The sequence below is a fragment of the Henckelia pumila genome, chromosome 1, assembly GCF_033568475.1.
Source record: "Henckelia pumila isolate YLH828 chromosome 1, ASM3356847v2, whole genome shotgun sequence".
Lineage (NCBI taxonomy): Eukaryota > Viridiplantae > Streptophyta > Magnoliopsida > Lamiales > Gesneriaceae > Henckelia > Henckelia pumila.
The window spans coordinates 144,297,048-144,314,769 of record NC_133120.1 but is presented as its reverse complement, the minus strand read 5'-3'; the positions used below and the strand labels follow the sequence as shown (position 1 = coordinate 144,314,769).

General features: G+C 32.5%; 1 protein-coding gene across 1 annotated transcript; it reads right to left on the bottom strand.

Moving 5' to 3' along the window:
- Positions 1-10,373: 10,373 nt before the first annotated feature.
- On the bottom strand, positions 10,374-13,717 carry LOC140874154 (cytochrome b561 and DOMON domain-containing protein At3g07570-like). Its single transcript, XM_073277435.1, has 4 exons — positions 13,535-13,717; positions 12,544-12,949; positions 11,078-11,364; positions 10,374-10,604 (listed from the first exon to the last, which is right to left on the bottom strand). Exons 1-4 carry the CDS (start codon positions 13,715-13,717, stop codon positions 10,374-10,376), a joined length of 1,107 nt encoding a protein of 368 aa, XP_073133536.1.
- Between the last annotated feature and the right edge of the window lie 4,005 nt (positions 13,718-17,722).

The window sequence follows — 17,722 nt, the reverse complement described above, 5'->3', positions numbered from 1 at the left end:
AAAAGATATCGGAGTTTAAAATCTCAAAAATGGCTTTGGAACCCTTTTCTCTTCCTCTCTCGGTTTCTTGCTGGGTTTCTGATCACTTTACTTTGCTGTACACGTTTTATTCAGCCAATTTGCAAGGAATTTGCATTTTGGTTCTTAAACTTTGGCCTAATTGCAATTCAGTCCCCGGACAAGCGATTTAATTCAATTTCAATCCTAAATAATTTAAAAATAATAGAATTTAATTCTAAACTCTAAATATTCTCAAATTAAATATTCTCGGATTAAAATTCAGTCATTTCGGACCTTATTGCATTTTAGTCCCTGAACTACCCAATATTTGCAAATTGGCCCTTGCTCGAATTTCATCCTCAAATTAAATCTGTGATATTTATCATATTGGAATTCACATCTTAAATTGCATAAATATCAATTGCAAATATTTTTAATCTTTTAATTTAAGAATTCCGGATATTAAAATCTTAAAATCCAAAAATCCTCAAATTAAATATTTCTGACCCGAAATTGAAATCTCCAATTTTCATAAATTCTTAAATTCATCTTTTCACTTTTCTTCGGAATTTAAATCTTAAATCCCGTAATTAAGAACTTAATATTTTCGGATCTTACAATTCCTCCCCTCTAAGGAATGATTTCGTCCTCGAAATCGCATTCGATCTTACTGCTGATTCTCATAAGTTGTATAGCTTACTGAAGTAATACTGACTTCAATTCTCTGAGCTTTCGATATCTATTCTGATATCTTCTCTTCTATAATATCTTACTCTTCCTGATCACTTCTGTAAAACATATAATCACTGAGTCAACTTAATATCTAAGTTGCTTTTTCTCGTGATCTAACTCTGCATTAGTTAGTCTGTCTTGCTTACAATCTTATCGACTTCTGTTGCATCTGAATTGAATACACATACATGTTATAGCTGATATTCTTCAGCCAATGCATATGGATAACAATTCATCTATCTGATACTTCATGCTTGAGTATTAATCAATTAGCTAGATCAAATACTCACAGGGAGCAATTCTTACATCTCTTTCTAAACCTATTGATGCTTGAGAAAGAACTTCTTTTCTGATCATTCTGTTCATACTTCAAAATCTATATCTGTTGCTCATTTGCTAGCTCTGTTCATGCTGCTCTATTCTTATTCTGTTCGAAACAATCTTCACATTCTCTATCGTTTCTTGACTCATATCTGGTCTGATAGCTGATATTTCTATAAGATTGTTTCAATATAAAGACAATTCTGTGTTTCTGATCAATCAATCATCAAAATATTGTCTTTATATCTATCAAATAGCTGTCACATGAATCATAGTAATCACGTGGCAAATAATCAAGCAACTAGTACCGAATCTAGTACTATAGTTCTGAGCATATCCTCGGAAATCTGGATAATCACATCTGATAGTCCACTAATCAGAGGATGGTATAATAAAATCTATACAACCAAACACTCAGAACATCTGACAATCAATGCCACAATCTAGAAAACAAATCTAAAGTCTCTATTTTGACAATAGATTTCCATAATTCCTGTAATCTGATCATCTTGCTAAATGCATGACAAGTATCTTTTATGTTTGTATCATATCTAATACAACATATTCATAAATCTGTAGAAATCTACTACACTCTAAACCGCAAAATCATGACGATTCGAGTAGATTCAAACTAAAGTCGTTCACAAAGTTGATCTGTTTTCAAATCTTATGTAACTAATCTGTTACATAAACCACTTGCGTTCTTCTTTTCTGCTTCTTTTACCGGAATTTTAGTATTGGTACTGTCAATTCTGTCGTATCTGTTTTCAGTTCTTCTTCCAATACTAATTTCCAAGTACTGACTACGTGTAAGTCATACATGTTTAGACAACTAAATGGATATTAAATCTGTTGTCATATGCATCTTTCAGAATCTGATATTCCATATCTAGAATATCTGGCATAATCAAACGATTATTCACCGCAAAAATTCATCTGTTCTGCTCTGCTGTCTTATCTCTTATCTTAATCTAGCGTTCTCAATCAATATTCTAGTGCTTGATCTTAGATCAATGTTACTTTTATCGTTCCAAACCAATCGAGTTTAGCTTGGATCGCAACAATTCTGATCGTTTAAGTATCTGTCAAGCATAAATATTCAACAAGTACAGATCCGTACCCAATAAATTCATCAATTATCTAAAACCCATAAATCTTGCTTCTAGTCTGAATCTGAATTTCTATCAGTTACGAGCCAAATACATCAAGATACACTGAATAAACACATCAAATAATCAATAATTCTCAAATTTCAAATCAAAAGAACTCGCTCAAGGAAATGTCAGTCAAAATCAAATATTCTGAATGACAGCGAGTGAATCAAAGTAGACTCTAGAAAAATAAGAGTCGATCACTATCAATCGAGGTCAAATAACACAACCTCTGAATCGATATCAAGAAATTCAAGAATCATGATTTCTATGATGTAATAGCTTCAGCAAAATTGAAGATAAAGCTCAACTGTAACTAATTTTTCTGATTCTCTAATGATATGAGTTCATTTATTAATTCTGAGCTGACAATAGTCGAATATAATATTTTCGACATAACTTATCGTCATAGAATCATTTCGGTACTACATAATTCTTTTCTACTCAATCTGCTAGCTGTTTTCGAAGTTCTTCAGATCAAGTAATGCTCTTCTATACAAGTTGTCATAATACTTTCGTACTAGACACCACTCTAAAAAGAATTGCATTCATGTCATCGAAAAGTCGAAATAGGCTTGAACTATTTCTGTACATTCTAACCACTGACATAGCTGTCAATTCTAGGTTAATGCTGTACTAGTTCAGTATATCGACTAGACTTCTACTGACATTCTTCTACAGTCAACATGATCTAATTAGTACCGAAATAACAAAATCTTATGTCTGAAACTCATATCATACATTTCTATACATTTCTATTGCTTTACCATTGCACAAATTTCTAGCTTAATATCCCATATCTGATATCAGTACATTCAATCTTATTTCCTCAATTCTGTATTGCATCGTCTATAACTAATCTTGCACATGCATTCCATCTACTTAAAGACAAAATCTCAGCAAATACAATAAATAAAGTCTCATCAGATACAGATTATAGCATAACAAATCACTGATCTATGAATGTATGCTATATAAGCAATATACAAGTGGTTAACTAGAATTAACTCACTTACCTGTAAGATTCTTATCTGATACAACTTGATCCGCATTTTCTGTACTTGCTTATTGCCTACACAATTATCTGTCATTCAACTGTTCTCTTGATCTGTTTCAGCTAGGGAACTTATGCTTATAGTTATTCATTTGCTGACGTTGAGATTGAATCAATCTTTGCTGATGTTGCCACTATTTCTTGCTGTTCTTGCTGCATAGCTATACTGCTATGGAATATCTGGTGATTATCATAATTGTGAGGCGTGAATAAGAATTCAACTCTGCCTCATACTACCGGTTAGTGATTTTGTTCTTCTATTACTGGCTTAAAATCACCTTATGCTTCTATTCTGCAAAGTCTTCTTTTCTATCTTCTTTATCATATACAGAAAGAAACAATTCTGTTTACTTACCTTCCAAACATGTAAATACTTCTTCTGGCAACTTCACCAACTTCTTGCTAAGTCCTGGAGTTTATATCAATCAAGCCGATTCTATGTTCATCTGAATATTCTTCACTTGAACAACTGATTCAGCTTTTCAATTCAACCCCTTTCTAGACATAGAATATTCTGTATCTTTCTGAGTTGGCGAGTACTAGCTTTGGAGTTGTTCAACTAACATACTCCTCAGGGCAATCATCATATCGATCAGCTCAAAAACTTTCCTCAACTCTGTTTTGTTCTGTCTGCGGTTCTGTTCTGTATGAGGTTCTCATTCTATCTGTACAATCTGTCTTATGCAATAACAGAAGCAATATATATGGCAGATATTATAACATACAATGTCAGTATATCGTACATATAATCTCATGCTTCTTAATAGAACACATACTTGCAATTTCTCATGCTTTTTCACATATTACATGCTTAAAACGAATTCACTTATTCTAATGAATTCAAGAAATCAGGCATACATAATAACATATAAGAATGTAATTCTTATCTCAATAAAGCAAGTAGTGTTCAATCAAGCAATCATAGTCGCATACAATTCTGTAAAGCAAGTAAAGCATACTCATGCCATACTATAAATGCATGCGACTCAATCTACCCCGCTCAACTTCTATCTTAGTCCAAGACTTTATGCTCTGATACCACCTGTTGTGGGGACCTCGGGTTGCTAATCTCATCTTAGGGCAATAAACGATTAATCAACAATTAATCATATAATAAAATAATATTCAAACCAATTTTTTTTTTCAGAACCCCACGCGCGCCTGCGCCCCACTTCAGGCGCGCCCGCGCATAGGTTTCGGACAGAATCTGGTAAAATGATAAACATAACAGTTGTAGATCTTTGTCTTAGATTTCCAATGCCGCCAACCGCACTCTAATCAGAGTTTTCAGTAAAACGTTCTGCTCATTCTACCAAGAAGGGTCGGTGCAGAAATTTACAAAAATTATCAAAGACTACAACAAAGATCAAAGTTGCTAGGGCTATTTCAAATCTGAAAAATTGCATACATAATCTCAATATGTCCGAAGCATAAATACATGCATATCTAGACATAACAATAATCGCATACATGTTTCTAAGATGCAATACAATAAACTCAATTCTAAGTTTTCTAAGCTCAAACTAAATCAACACTTTCTAACATGCATTTGACAGTAATCTATTCTTAGCCCGAAGTCACCACATGCTAATCTTTCTCAATATTGAGCTATCCAAGCCACATCTGACTCGCTCATGCCCCAAACCTGGTGCAATACACATATACAAACAAAGCAACAGCCGAATAACTCCGGTGAGAATAAATCTCAGTATGAACAACATGCATATACATCAGTTAAACATATGATATCTATATGCCAAATGAATCATAAATCTTCAATCATGTAATAGGAGGTAAAACATGATAGTATGTTCATCTTTAATACCAAGTATATAAACTCATTCAAATCTTGAATGTCATAACATAACATGCTAGCATTTATAAACGCATATTCTAATCTCTAGAAATCTCTAGGTTAATGCATAAATGCAATGCATGTGCCAAGGAATAGGCTATCGAATCTGATATCAATAAATCGTAATTCTGGGATCCCGGGAAAATAAAATCTTTAACTAACCACCGACTCTCCCAATCGAGGTGGCGTCAAATCTCTCAATCCCCTGACGTTGGTTCAACTATAGTGAGTTATCTAGCTCTGGAAATAAATCTATATTCCGTTCCATGAGTCATCTGACTCTGGAAGTAAATCTACATTCCGTGCCACTCAACTATAGTTCTCCAAACGTCATCTGCACTCTAGGCCTTTCAACCCTCTGTACTTTTCAGGCTGGAGTTCAAGATGAATGCAACATAATCTGAATGCATCAAATCATACATAAGTTAAAACAACATCTTGAACACATCAATCGTATAATCATATGATCATATAATCACTCAAAGATACCGACAAATCTGTAAGCATCACATGGAATATGTAAGACATGTTCAATACAGAACATAATATAAATCAAAGAAGACAAATAAACATTGACATAAATATTCTGGAAATTCAAGAAGATATCTATCTTTAATAATCTATCTCATTTATGTAAACGTAAACAATAACATATATTAAACATGTATGTATGTGATTTTAGGCAACTCGATAATCAGAAACAACCTCGAGTTATTCTGCCCATCTTATTAATGTCTATTCATACCTGCATTTCTGATTCAAATAGCTGACCCTCTGTCAATTCTTGATCAACTACAAGCTGTCCAAATCTGACATCAAATTCTGCTTATTTCAATGAGTGCTACTTGAAGGTATTCTTGATTCAACTTCAAACACTTCAAGTCATTCGAACTTGAACTCGTCAATTCAACTTCGATAATCTTCAAGTCAAATCTGAAATAATGTATAACATATCTAAACATCAATTTCCAATCTGAATCGATGTTTCTTAAAGCTGATACATTTCAAATCTGACTACAATCGGAATTCAAACCGACGTCGCAACTATTCGACTTCGATAATTCTTTCGATTCAAATATCATTCTAAACTCAATTGCATATTCAATTCATCCACTAAACACTTGAGGATGAGCTTTAGAAATTGATAATACATATCAATTCAAAATCTTGAACCGGCGGCGTAACGATACGATTTCGATCGTTCCAAAAGCATAAACATCAATATGACATTCATCTCAACAAGATATCATCACCAATTCATCAGCACAATTTCGAAATATACAACCCCTAAAAATCAGATTTTCGAAAATGCTTTCAATATTCTAAAACATGTCCAAACGACGATCTTTTCTCGATCCATCTTAGATATGCTATCGTCGTATATGCTAGAACACGTTTATACAATCAAATCTTAATTCTAACAACTTAAAATTCAAACATGATAGAAATTTATAAAACTTACGTCAAAACGTAGCACTCGGAGCCGTGATCGCAAAGATATGTTCAATCAGGAATTCTACCGGGCGGATCAAAAGATATCGGAGTTTAAAATCTCAAAAATGGCTTTGGAACCCTTTTCTCTTCCTCTCTCGGTTTCTTGCTGGGTTTCTGATCACTTTACTTTGCTGTACACGTTTTATTCAGCCAAGTTGCAAGGAATTTGCATTTTGGTCCTTAAACTTTGGCCTAATTGCAATTCAGTCCCCGGACAAGCGATTTAATTCAATTTCAATCCTAAATAATTTAAAAATAATAGAATTTAATTCTAAACTCTAAATATTCTCAAATTAAATATTTTCGGATTAAAATTCAATTATTTCGGACCTTATTGCATTTTAGTCCCTGAACTACCCAATATTTGCAATTTGGCCCTTGCTCGGATTTCATCCTCAAATTAAATCTGTGATATTTATCATATTGGAATTCACATCTTAAATTTCATAAATATAAATTGCAAATATTTTTAATCTTTTAATTTAAGAATTCCGGATATTAAAATCTTAAAATCCAAAAATCCTCAAATTAAATATTTCTGACCCGAAATTGAAATCTCCAATTTCCATAAATTCTTAAATTCATCTTTTCACTTTTCTTCGGAATTTAAATCTTAAATCCCGTAATTAAGAACTTAATATTTTCGGGCCTTACAGGTCATGTATGTATATGTTTGACATATAAATACATACAATAAATGAGAGAGAATAAGAAAAGATAAAAGACAAGATGCACAATTTTCTATGCATACTTTGTCTTTTGTCATAACACACTTTTTAAATATCAAGACAAGCAATATTCCTCTCACTTTTACTCATGGTGGCCGAATCCTTCATCCCCATTATTCTCCAATTTTTTTCTTTCATCTTGGGAGAAAAGGAAAATAAATTCTCAATGAAAAATGATATAAAAATTCTAGTACATATTAAGGGTGGATCTGGTTTGACTAGTCGTGGACCTAATTTGAAGAAAGGAGTCCATTTTCAAGCAAGTTGTGCTCTTGGAAGCTTGTTTCATTTTCAAGCAAGGTGTGCTCTTGGAAGCTTGTAGATAGTATCTACCTTTTCAAGAGCTAAGTTGTTAACAACTTGGTTAGAGCCATAATCAATATTTTAAATATTAATAGGTAAAAATTTCTGAAACACCCTATGGATGTTTAATTTTTGAATACTATACAAGTGCTCGGATTTTATAAAAATTTTAATTTCCGCTGCGTTTTCGGGCACGAGGTAACCGATCCCAACAATATGAGTTGTAGGGACCGTTACGCTAACCATAATTTATTGGTTCTTGCATGCACTATTATTTGATACCTAGGTAGTCATGTAAGCGATGCTGCTAGACATTTAACATGATTGGATGGATATCATCAAACTTGAGTTTTTTTGACGTTTTTATTATCAAGGAATTGATAAATAAAAATGAAGCTATATAGAGTATGCTCATATAAGGGACTTGTTGATCCCGAAACACATGGAGATGTGAACCCACTGCTGGTTGTATCATTGAACCATTGATGATCACACAAGTACTAGCTTTTTAGATCCCGTTGAGATTAAAGTTAGTTCAATTTGTTGAGCAACTTATAAAGAAATTTATAAGTAAAATAAATTATAAGTATGACTTTTAATGGAGAATAAAAGGGAAAGTAACTTTTAATTTGTGAATGTGTTCCAAGATTAAAAGTTGACTTGAATAAATAATTAGTTTTTGAAAATGGTGATTTTTAAAAATATTATTATGATTTTAATTAAATTAATTCAAGATAAGTTGAATTAATTTGACACTAGTGGATTTTGTATAGTTCAAATAATTATATTAATTCAAGTGTTTGATTAATTTAACACTATTGGGTCTTTTAGAGTCTAAATAGAAATAATTTTGAATAATTATTATACTAATGGGCTTGAATGAGTTCAAGTTGGATTTAAATAATTATTTAAGACTAAATTATTTTGAGTTTAATAATTAACTAAATATTATATATTTGATATATATATATATATATACATACAATATATGTGTGAGAGGGAATAGGAAAGGTTAAAGGTTGGATGCAATTTTTCATGCATTATTAACTGCATTATTGATCTTTGACCATGATTAATAAATTAATCAATATTCCTTCTCCAATTTAAAAAGTCATGGCCGAACACTTCCCTTAGAATTATCTCAATTTTGTCTTTCACTTTTGGGAGGAAAGACAAGAAAAAAAAATTCTCAAAATATTCTATTGCATATTTAGATTGGATCTAGTTTGACTAGTCGTGGACCTAATTCGAAGGAGGAGCTATTTTTCAAACAAGGTGTGTTCTTGGAGGCTTGAGTTCATTCGAGCAAGGTGTGCTCTTGAAATCTTGTAGATAGTATCTAAATTTCAAGAGGTAAGTTGTTTACAACTTAGTTGGAGCCATAATCAATCTTTTGAAGATTGATGAGTAAAAACATATTAAACACTCTATGGATGTTTGATGTTTTGAATATGCTACACAAGTGCATGGTTTTTTTAATACACAATTTTTAAATTTTCGCTGCGTTTTCGGGCACGAGGTAACTGATCGATCCCCACACTTCAGTTTCCATGATTGGTTCAGTCGAGATAGTTTAGTTGGCTTAAGATCAATTGATTCAATTTCACTCTTCTACACTAAATTCAGTTTAGCTTTAATAGTCAAGTCGTGGTTTCATCCAGTTTATCTTTGGGACTACTTAGCTCAGTTCAGTTGACCTGTCCAGTTGAGATCTTCGATTAGTCATGTGGACCAAGTCAATTCAGTTCTAGTTGAGAACTTTAGTTGCGGTTGAAAACTTGTCCAGTTGAGTAACTTCAGTTTCAATCATTGACAAGTTCGATTTTTACGAAAACAATTTGTTAACACCGAAACTATGATATTCCAGCATCAGTTGTAACTAGTTTGGATATTCCAATTTAGTTTTTGACTAGTTAACTGATTTTGGTTGACTTGTCCAGTTTGGTTAACTCAATTGATTTTTCGAATCTTAGGATTTCCATAGGAGAAATATTGAAAAACTTGTTAATGATAATTCTTTTGCGACTATAATGAACATGTGTCGTATTTATGATTTTAATAGTTGTTTATTATTTTTTTTGTTTTAAAAATTATAGTTTTAGGGTTCGTTTGGAGTGAGGGATAAATAATATAGAGATAAGTAATATATTGTAATAAAAAATAAATAAAAAATGATAGTTAATTTAATATTTGATTTGATTGATAAATTATAGTTTGCTTGATTTGATCGCTTTTATTTTATATAAAAATAGTAAATTACAATTTTATAATTAATAAAATATGAATAATATTATTTATAAATGGTAATATAATAATTTAAATTCAATGATTTGATTGATGTAAGATAAATAATTAATGATTTGATTGATGTGAGATAAATAATTGAAAAATGGACAAATAATATGATAAAAAAAATATGAGACTGGATAAGATAATATATCCCTCATTAGTAATATGTCAAATCAAACGTACCATTAGTAGATTTAAAATCCTAAGTGCCCAATTGATTATGTCTTTCATTGTATTGGAAAACATTTATGCTTAATTCTTATCCTCTCAAGTCTTCTATTTCCAATTTCGATCATACGTTTTTGATATAGTGAGCTTTAATGCGGAGAAATACGAGAAAAATGTTGTATTGTATATGCGCAACAATCAACACATAACAAATTTGATGATAAAAAAGGACAATTTGTAGTATCATTAATAGAAGCAAAACAATGAGAGGAGGAAAATCAATTTTTCGTCCACATCCTTAACTCTAGAATAAGAGAAATGGTGAATAATATAACAATAACAATGGCAAAACCTTGATTCCACTCACTTCCCCCTTTGCCCAAATTGATTCCATAGAATACATTTACTATCGCCAAAACTATTAGAAGCCTTCCCACGTTTGAATGATACCAATTCCAATACTTCCTTACTTTGGATGCCCTGTTTGGTCGGAAGAAAATTGCAAGAACCTGTAAAATAAAGAACATATATAGTACAATTACTAAAAATCGTTCAATTAAAAGTCGCGTTTCGAAATCTTTGTCAAACTATCGATTCGCGAATCATATGTCTGGGTAGGATGATCGTGCCCAAGTATCCCAATTTGAGAAAAGGAAACATTACGAATTTTTCAATTTAATAATTATAGGATTTTTATTATTGAGTTTGAATATGATAAAATATCTTTGTCTCATCAATATAAGAAAATTAAATAAACATTATTGCATATACTGTAATTTTCACAATAGAAAGAAAATGGGTTAATGAATGAAAAAATTCTACTGAAGTTTTAATAAAATGGACGAACTCCGGGCATGAGTAACTAACTTTTGGGTCATGCTATGTTCTTCTATAAACAAAAACTTCCATTCTTAATTCTCAAATTGCACAAAACTATAACCTAAACCCGAATGATCGGACCAGGATTGAGCTAGGGACTAACCTGGAGACCACCGAGTATGAGCACGAAGATGCCGAGGGCCTTGTGCTTATCGACGTAAATATCGAGTCGGTTTTCCAATGCCAAGCCACAGAAGACTCCGATGACTCCAATAGTGAACCCAATGGATTGAATAATGGCGTGGGAGTAGAACCACTGCGGATCCCAGTGCCTCATATAGCGCGCAATCATGGCTCCAATCGGTATCAAAATTCCCCAACCCGCGACGTTCAACATTCCATGGATCCTTTTCAGGCTTGCTTCTGGAGAGCTTTGGGTCACAGTTCCACCTTGATTTTGTGTACGTAACAATGAACAATTTTAGACACAAATATGATTTCTAAACTAAAGAAACATGTTATTTCTAAGTACCTAGTGGCTAGTAAAACTTGTCTCGAACATAATTGTTAACAACTTCGAAAATTGTATGCATTTTTTTCTATTAAAAATTATTATTGAATAATATTTTCAAATTAATAGTAGTTCTAACGGAAATATTGAATCAAAATCAAATGAGATCAGTACTACAACTTGGCTAGCACAAACAGGGATAACACGAAATGACACACGAGGTACGCGGAATAAAAGCAAAATTACGATGAGAGGAAATATTCCAAACAATCGGATTTTTATATACGCAACTATATAGTCAACAAGCAGTACTATTTGCCCTATTAAGATTGATACGTGATGTTTGAATAGTTATATGATTAAAATTTCAAATTACACGGTTACAATCAGTTATAGCCTTTGGTAAAACAGAAAACTTTCGAACCAACTACTTATATTAGAGTCCAAGATCACGTGTTCGATAAGTTTTGATGGAAGCACAAAAAAAATATAAAAGTTAGAATTGGTAATGATATACTTAATACAGGAAAAAAAATCAAGTGGTGGTTCGGCACGGATCCGCAAAGACAATGTATAAGAATTGAATTGGTGGATGAAAACGATGTTAATAACTAGTATTTTATTTTTATTATGACTTTATTTTTTTAATTAAATGTAAACGGAATCCTATCACCTTTGCTAGATTAAAAAATTAAATGCTAAATAATATAATATATATATATATATAAGAAAGGCTAATAGATCATAACAACATCTATAAATTGTGTGGAAAGATTCATAATTTATAATAAGTACGGAAAACATAAAATAATTTATACAAGTTTTGGTCAAATAGATAATTAAATTAAGAAGTCATTGTAAATAACAAAAATAATCTTAAATTTAATTATTAACCACTTGGAAATTAGTTTCCAAAGTCATCATGAAAAATAATATATATTATGGTAGTTGTGATTGTGAATGGCCCCCTCCATGACATGATAAATTTATATTCTTCCTAAAAAAATTTGATTATTAAAATTTAATGACATGAAATGATATTTATCCTCACCTAATCCATATTTGACATCCCAAGTGTTCAACAAACAAATATACTACAACTGATCTCCTACTCTTACCCGTGCCGTAACTCATGACGGTCGAGTGCATGGTGCGGTGTTGGGACAAGGCGAAATTCGGGGCAGAAGGCAGCTGTCCGGCTGGTCCAATGGCGTATATCACGTTGATGGTCGGAGTGTTGGACGCGACTTGGAAGGCCAAGAAAATTTGGTTTTGTAGGGTTGATATGAAGAGATTTTGCAATCGTAGTCCTTGATCTTGTGGTTGAAGTGTCACAAGATTTGGTGATTTCCCTCCAAGGTAAAACTTTTTGATGCCGGAATTGATGCCATTAGGTCCAATCCAACCCACTATTGCACTTGATCCAACCATGTTGCCATTAGGTGAAAACCCTATTGCTATGTATCCATTTGTGTTTGGGGCAGATAGCACATAGCTCCATATGTTTGGTGCTGCCTGCCCATACTAGAATTTCATCCAAAGATCATCAAATTAATACGCATCACAACATATATATACTTATACTATGTATATTATGTTACTCTTTTGCAACATTAATATATTCTTGTTAGCTCGAATTGATCACAGGCGATCGAAAGCTTAAGAATATATGCTTAATTAATTTATCGTACGTACTTGTAACCAGATATACGCAGGCATTTAATTCACTAGCGATGAACGCGAGCATGTTGATTGAGTATCAATTAATTTTAAATTAGGTACATATATAAATAGTTCGAATGACAGTATATGATTGTTTTTATATATGAATGAATCAAACTTGTGATCTCTTCGGTCTAATAACAAGCTAAAAATTATAACCAAAAGTTATAATTAGTGGTATTTGTGCAATTAAAATCCTTTAAATCGTACAATATGACATTAAGCGACACATTTCAATTGTTCTACCGAGCATTGCACCCACAACAGTATGCATCAAATAGATTAATGGGCACATATATATAATGTTTATACTTATATGTCTATATGTATATGTACATATATATATATATATATATATATATATATTATGTAGATAAAATGACTTACTCTGAGGATGAAGCTTTGAGAGGGCCATACTACAGCACATTGGAGAGAAGAAGTGTCAAAAGGAAGGGTATTTGAAAAGTTGATAGGGGAATTACAAGAATCTAAAGCTTCTGAATGAACATATGAGAACAAGAAAATAAGGATTAGGAAGAACAATTTTGGAGAGTGTTTTGGAGGGGACATGATCTCTCTAATTTGTCTTCGCTTGTGAAAGATTAATTGCAAATATCAAATTGTTATGTATATTAATATATATATATATATATATATATATATATGCACACGGATATATTGTTAATCGTCACACATTTTCGTTAGATAATGATCATTTGACGACTACATTTAAAAAGGGGGGAAAAACTTGTACATTTGCCGATGCGTGGGAAATGGAATTGGGAAATCAATTAAACTGATTAAGGGACTAAAATATAAATTATATAATGTATTAAAAATGGGAAACCTATAAGTAAATTGTAATATAATCTATATTCCGGCTGGTTCGATTACTTCGATTTTTTATGCATAAAAAACCAAAATCGAACCAAAAAACCGAAAAACTCGGAATTTTTATTCAAAACCGGACTGAAAAACTTATCCAAAAAACTGAAATTTTAATTTTGGCCGGTTTTTCCGGTTATCTCCTAATAATGAACGTACAACCCTATTGTACAGCTTGTAAAATAATGTATTTCGTTTTCTTGTTTAAAGTAGAAATGTAAAAGAAAAATAGATCAGTTGGTCATGTTAGTGTTTGAACAATATTTAAAAGGCTACTTTTTTTTTTTTGAAGTGATTTCTTTGTAAATTTAAATTGGGTAATGCTACATGTACGCATAGGGTTACACATTACATTTGAAATCACAAAACTATCCCTCAACTTTATTTAAAAAAAACTCTTTCAAAAAAACATTAAAAGATAATAATGTAATTTCAAGTGCAATGTGTAACCCAACGTATAACTTTTTGTATACATGTAACATTTTTCATTTAAATTTGGGAATTCTTTCTTATATACATATATTTATTTTTTACGATTTTAGTTTTCTATATTTTTTTATATTTTAGCCTTAGTCCATAAATTTTATTTATTTATTTTTTATGATTTTAGTCTTATTTATGACGCAGCGGTAATGTGATACTATTACTTTCGAGCAAAAAATGGCTAAAGTTATCAAAAATTGAAAGACAAATTGGTGTAAAATAAAGAAAGTAAAAAATAACCATAAGATAAGCATTCGGAAGATTCCAAACATAAGTTTGTATAATTGAATTTTGATAATCTCGAGTATTTTTATGGTGTGTTTTTTTACTAAACAATCATTGCATGAAAAAAAAAGTAAAATGTAATATATATAAATATATATAGATATAAATTATAATGCATTTCGCTTATATTTTTTAGTTTGCACTCGGCATTGGTGATACCTAACATTTTGTATGTATCGCTAACTTCTCGATATAATGATTCAATCCAAAAGTAATCAAAATTAAATTAATGAGCATGCTGCGAGTATTTTTTATTTTTGTAATAGACTAATAGAAATTTGGTATTAAAAAAAGGCAATTTGCTCAAAAATCTCCAAATCCAAACATGTTTTGCTTTGGGGTCCCTAGTCATAAAATGTGGTACAAAACAATACAAGATGTGGTACAAAACCATACAAAATGTGGTACAAATTAACAAAAATTGTGGTACAAAAAAGTGGTTAGGGAGTGCAGAGCAAAACATGTTTGCATTGAGGATTTTTGAGCAATTTGCACTTAAAAAAATCATATACATATATATTTTGATAATTATGGAACTCGCAGTCACTGTCTTTCGATATGCATTGGGTAAACCTCTAGACTAACGCGTTAACTTGCAAATTACGTTAGTCAGATAAATCTCATTGGACAAATCATGTGTATTGTGCAACAAATTCATCCGATAAAATGTTGGTTGGGGAATTGAAGTCATGACCATTAATCAGACGTTGATCTACTCCATCAACTCAGACACTCGTTTACAGAAATACAAATTTATAGACACTACTTTGATTAAAAGTGGGTAATGCCTAAGAACGATCGCTTTTTATAAATAGTCAACAATTAGGAAAATTTGAGGATAACCAACTGATCGCTTGTCTAAATAATTGCATGTGATATATATATATATATATATATATATATATATATCATATGATGCCGATTAACCAACTGATCGCTTGTCTAAAGTACCTCTACTGGCCAACATAATCATTTTTATTCCATTTTTCTAAGTAAATGACGTAATATATATAATAAAATAAAATAAAATGCCGAGTAAGATTTGCTTATTAATAAAGCAAGCAATAATTGCTTCCACCTGACGACTGTCGAGGTCGTAATTAGGATTTTAAAATTTTGATGAATAAAATTTTAAATAATATTTTTAGTTGGGCATATGATATAGTATTTTATAATATTTTTATTTACTATTTTAATTTGTTTTTACTAGAAATGAAATAACTTTTGTAGGTGATATATAGCATGCCAGATGGAGGGCCACCTCAGACTAGGATGGGGTCCAGGTTAGCACGACTGGAATGTCACTTCGGACTAGTGGGGGCTACCTCGATCCTATATGGAGCCAATCGAGTAGGTCTAGGTAGTGTTCGTCTCACCTTGACTCAGCTCGGTTCACTTGGCCTCGCCTCACCTCGCCTCGGTTCACCTCCTCGGCTAAGCTCAGTGCACCTCGGCCCTCAGCTCGACCAGGTCAGGATGCCAACTAAGTTTACCTTGGCTCGTCCAGGGAGGGAACGTATCTAATGCAGGCCTGGGAGAGGCAGAGGGTATGATGAAGTAGGATTGGTCGTAAAGGCCAAAATAGGGACGAGGAGCAAAGGCAAGTAAGGTGGAAGGGAAGAATGGTGTAGTGTGGAGTGGGAAGAGGCGATATTTGTGTGAATATGTTCTTTCATTTTGAATAATATATGATATCTTTAAAAATAGGAAAGAATCTGCGATAAGAAGGAAGTCATATCTGATATTCCAGGAATGATAATATTTCTTACCATGAAAACTCTTTTAGGGTCTCCTATAAATACCAGGTTTGGTTCTAAAGGGAGATTATTATCTCATACTTTTTACTTTCATATTCACTCTTGAGTTTTCTCTCCATAAGCTCTATTTTGACTTAAGCATCAGAGTGTCCATGCCAAAAAATTCTTCCGGCGCCCATTCACGATTTTTCTAGTGCGTGCAGGAGGAAGGACAGGTGGATGGGAAAGCAAGGGCGGAGCCACACTTGTGGCGAACCGGGCTATAGCCCGGGTGGCCCGAAATTTTTTCAAATTTTTGTATATATAAATTTTGAATTTTTTTGGATTAATTTGGTATTAGTCCGGGTAGCTCAATCGAAAATATTAAAGGATTTGGGAGCTTAAAGTTTTAGCCCGGGTAGACCAAAAATCCTGGCTCCGCCATTGTGGGGAAGGCAGTTAGGGAGGACACGTTGCCAGAAAAAGTTGCCACGTCTACCACGATATTTTAAGGTATTAACAATTGGCGTCGTTTGTGGTAAACACTATTGATAAGTTCATTTTGTATGCATTAGTTTGTGATATTTTTATATATATTTTGTGTGCATTCATATTATTTTTATGTGTTTTTATGTGTTTTAGTGCATGTGTGTGTATTTCACTCCTTGTGTTAAATTTTGTAGGAAAATGGATTTTTGAAGAGTTAATTACGGAGCAACCTTGATTTAAAAATCATATTTAATTTTAGAAAAATTCAAATCCGATCTTCACCGTTCAGAATAAAGTTCAAGATGCTTTGAAGCTGCAGTCCAAATTTCAGGTCAATCCGACGGCTACATCTTAAGATATAAATTTTTCAAAATCGTCGCTCGGAGCAGTTGGAATGTTGCGCTGATGGTGAGAGTGGTTGCGCGTTTGCACAACAATAGGTGAAAACAAGCATGGAAGAAGCGCTAACGCGCTGAGAAACAAGTTGTTAGCACAAGAATTAGCGCAATCGCGCTTTGAGGCATGCGCGCGCGCCCAAAAGATTTATCATGGTAGTTTAGGGAATATGCGCGCGCGCGCGCGGGGTGTTTTATGAGTCGCTGTTATTTAAAGGTGCGCGCACGCGAGGAAGCCTATGCGCGCGCGCGTGTCGACGGGCCAGAATTTTCCAAAAATTCTATTTCAACTAGGAAATTAT

Excerpts from the sequence above, each read along its gene's own strand:
- LOC140874154 (XM_073277435.1), bottom strand. The coding sequence starts at position 13,717 with ATGTCCCCTCCAAAACACTCTCCAAAATTGTTCTTCCTAATCCTTATT. Across the intron at positions 12,950-13,534 it reads CTCAAAGCTTCATCCTCAGA|TATGGGCAGGCAGCACCAAA; the intron begins GTAAGTCATTTT and ends ATGAAATTCTAG. Across the intron at positions 10,605-11,077 it reads TCATACTCGGTGGTCTCCAG|GTTCTTGCAATTTTCTTCCG; the intron begins GTTAGTCCCTAG and ends TTTATTTTACAG.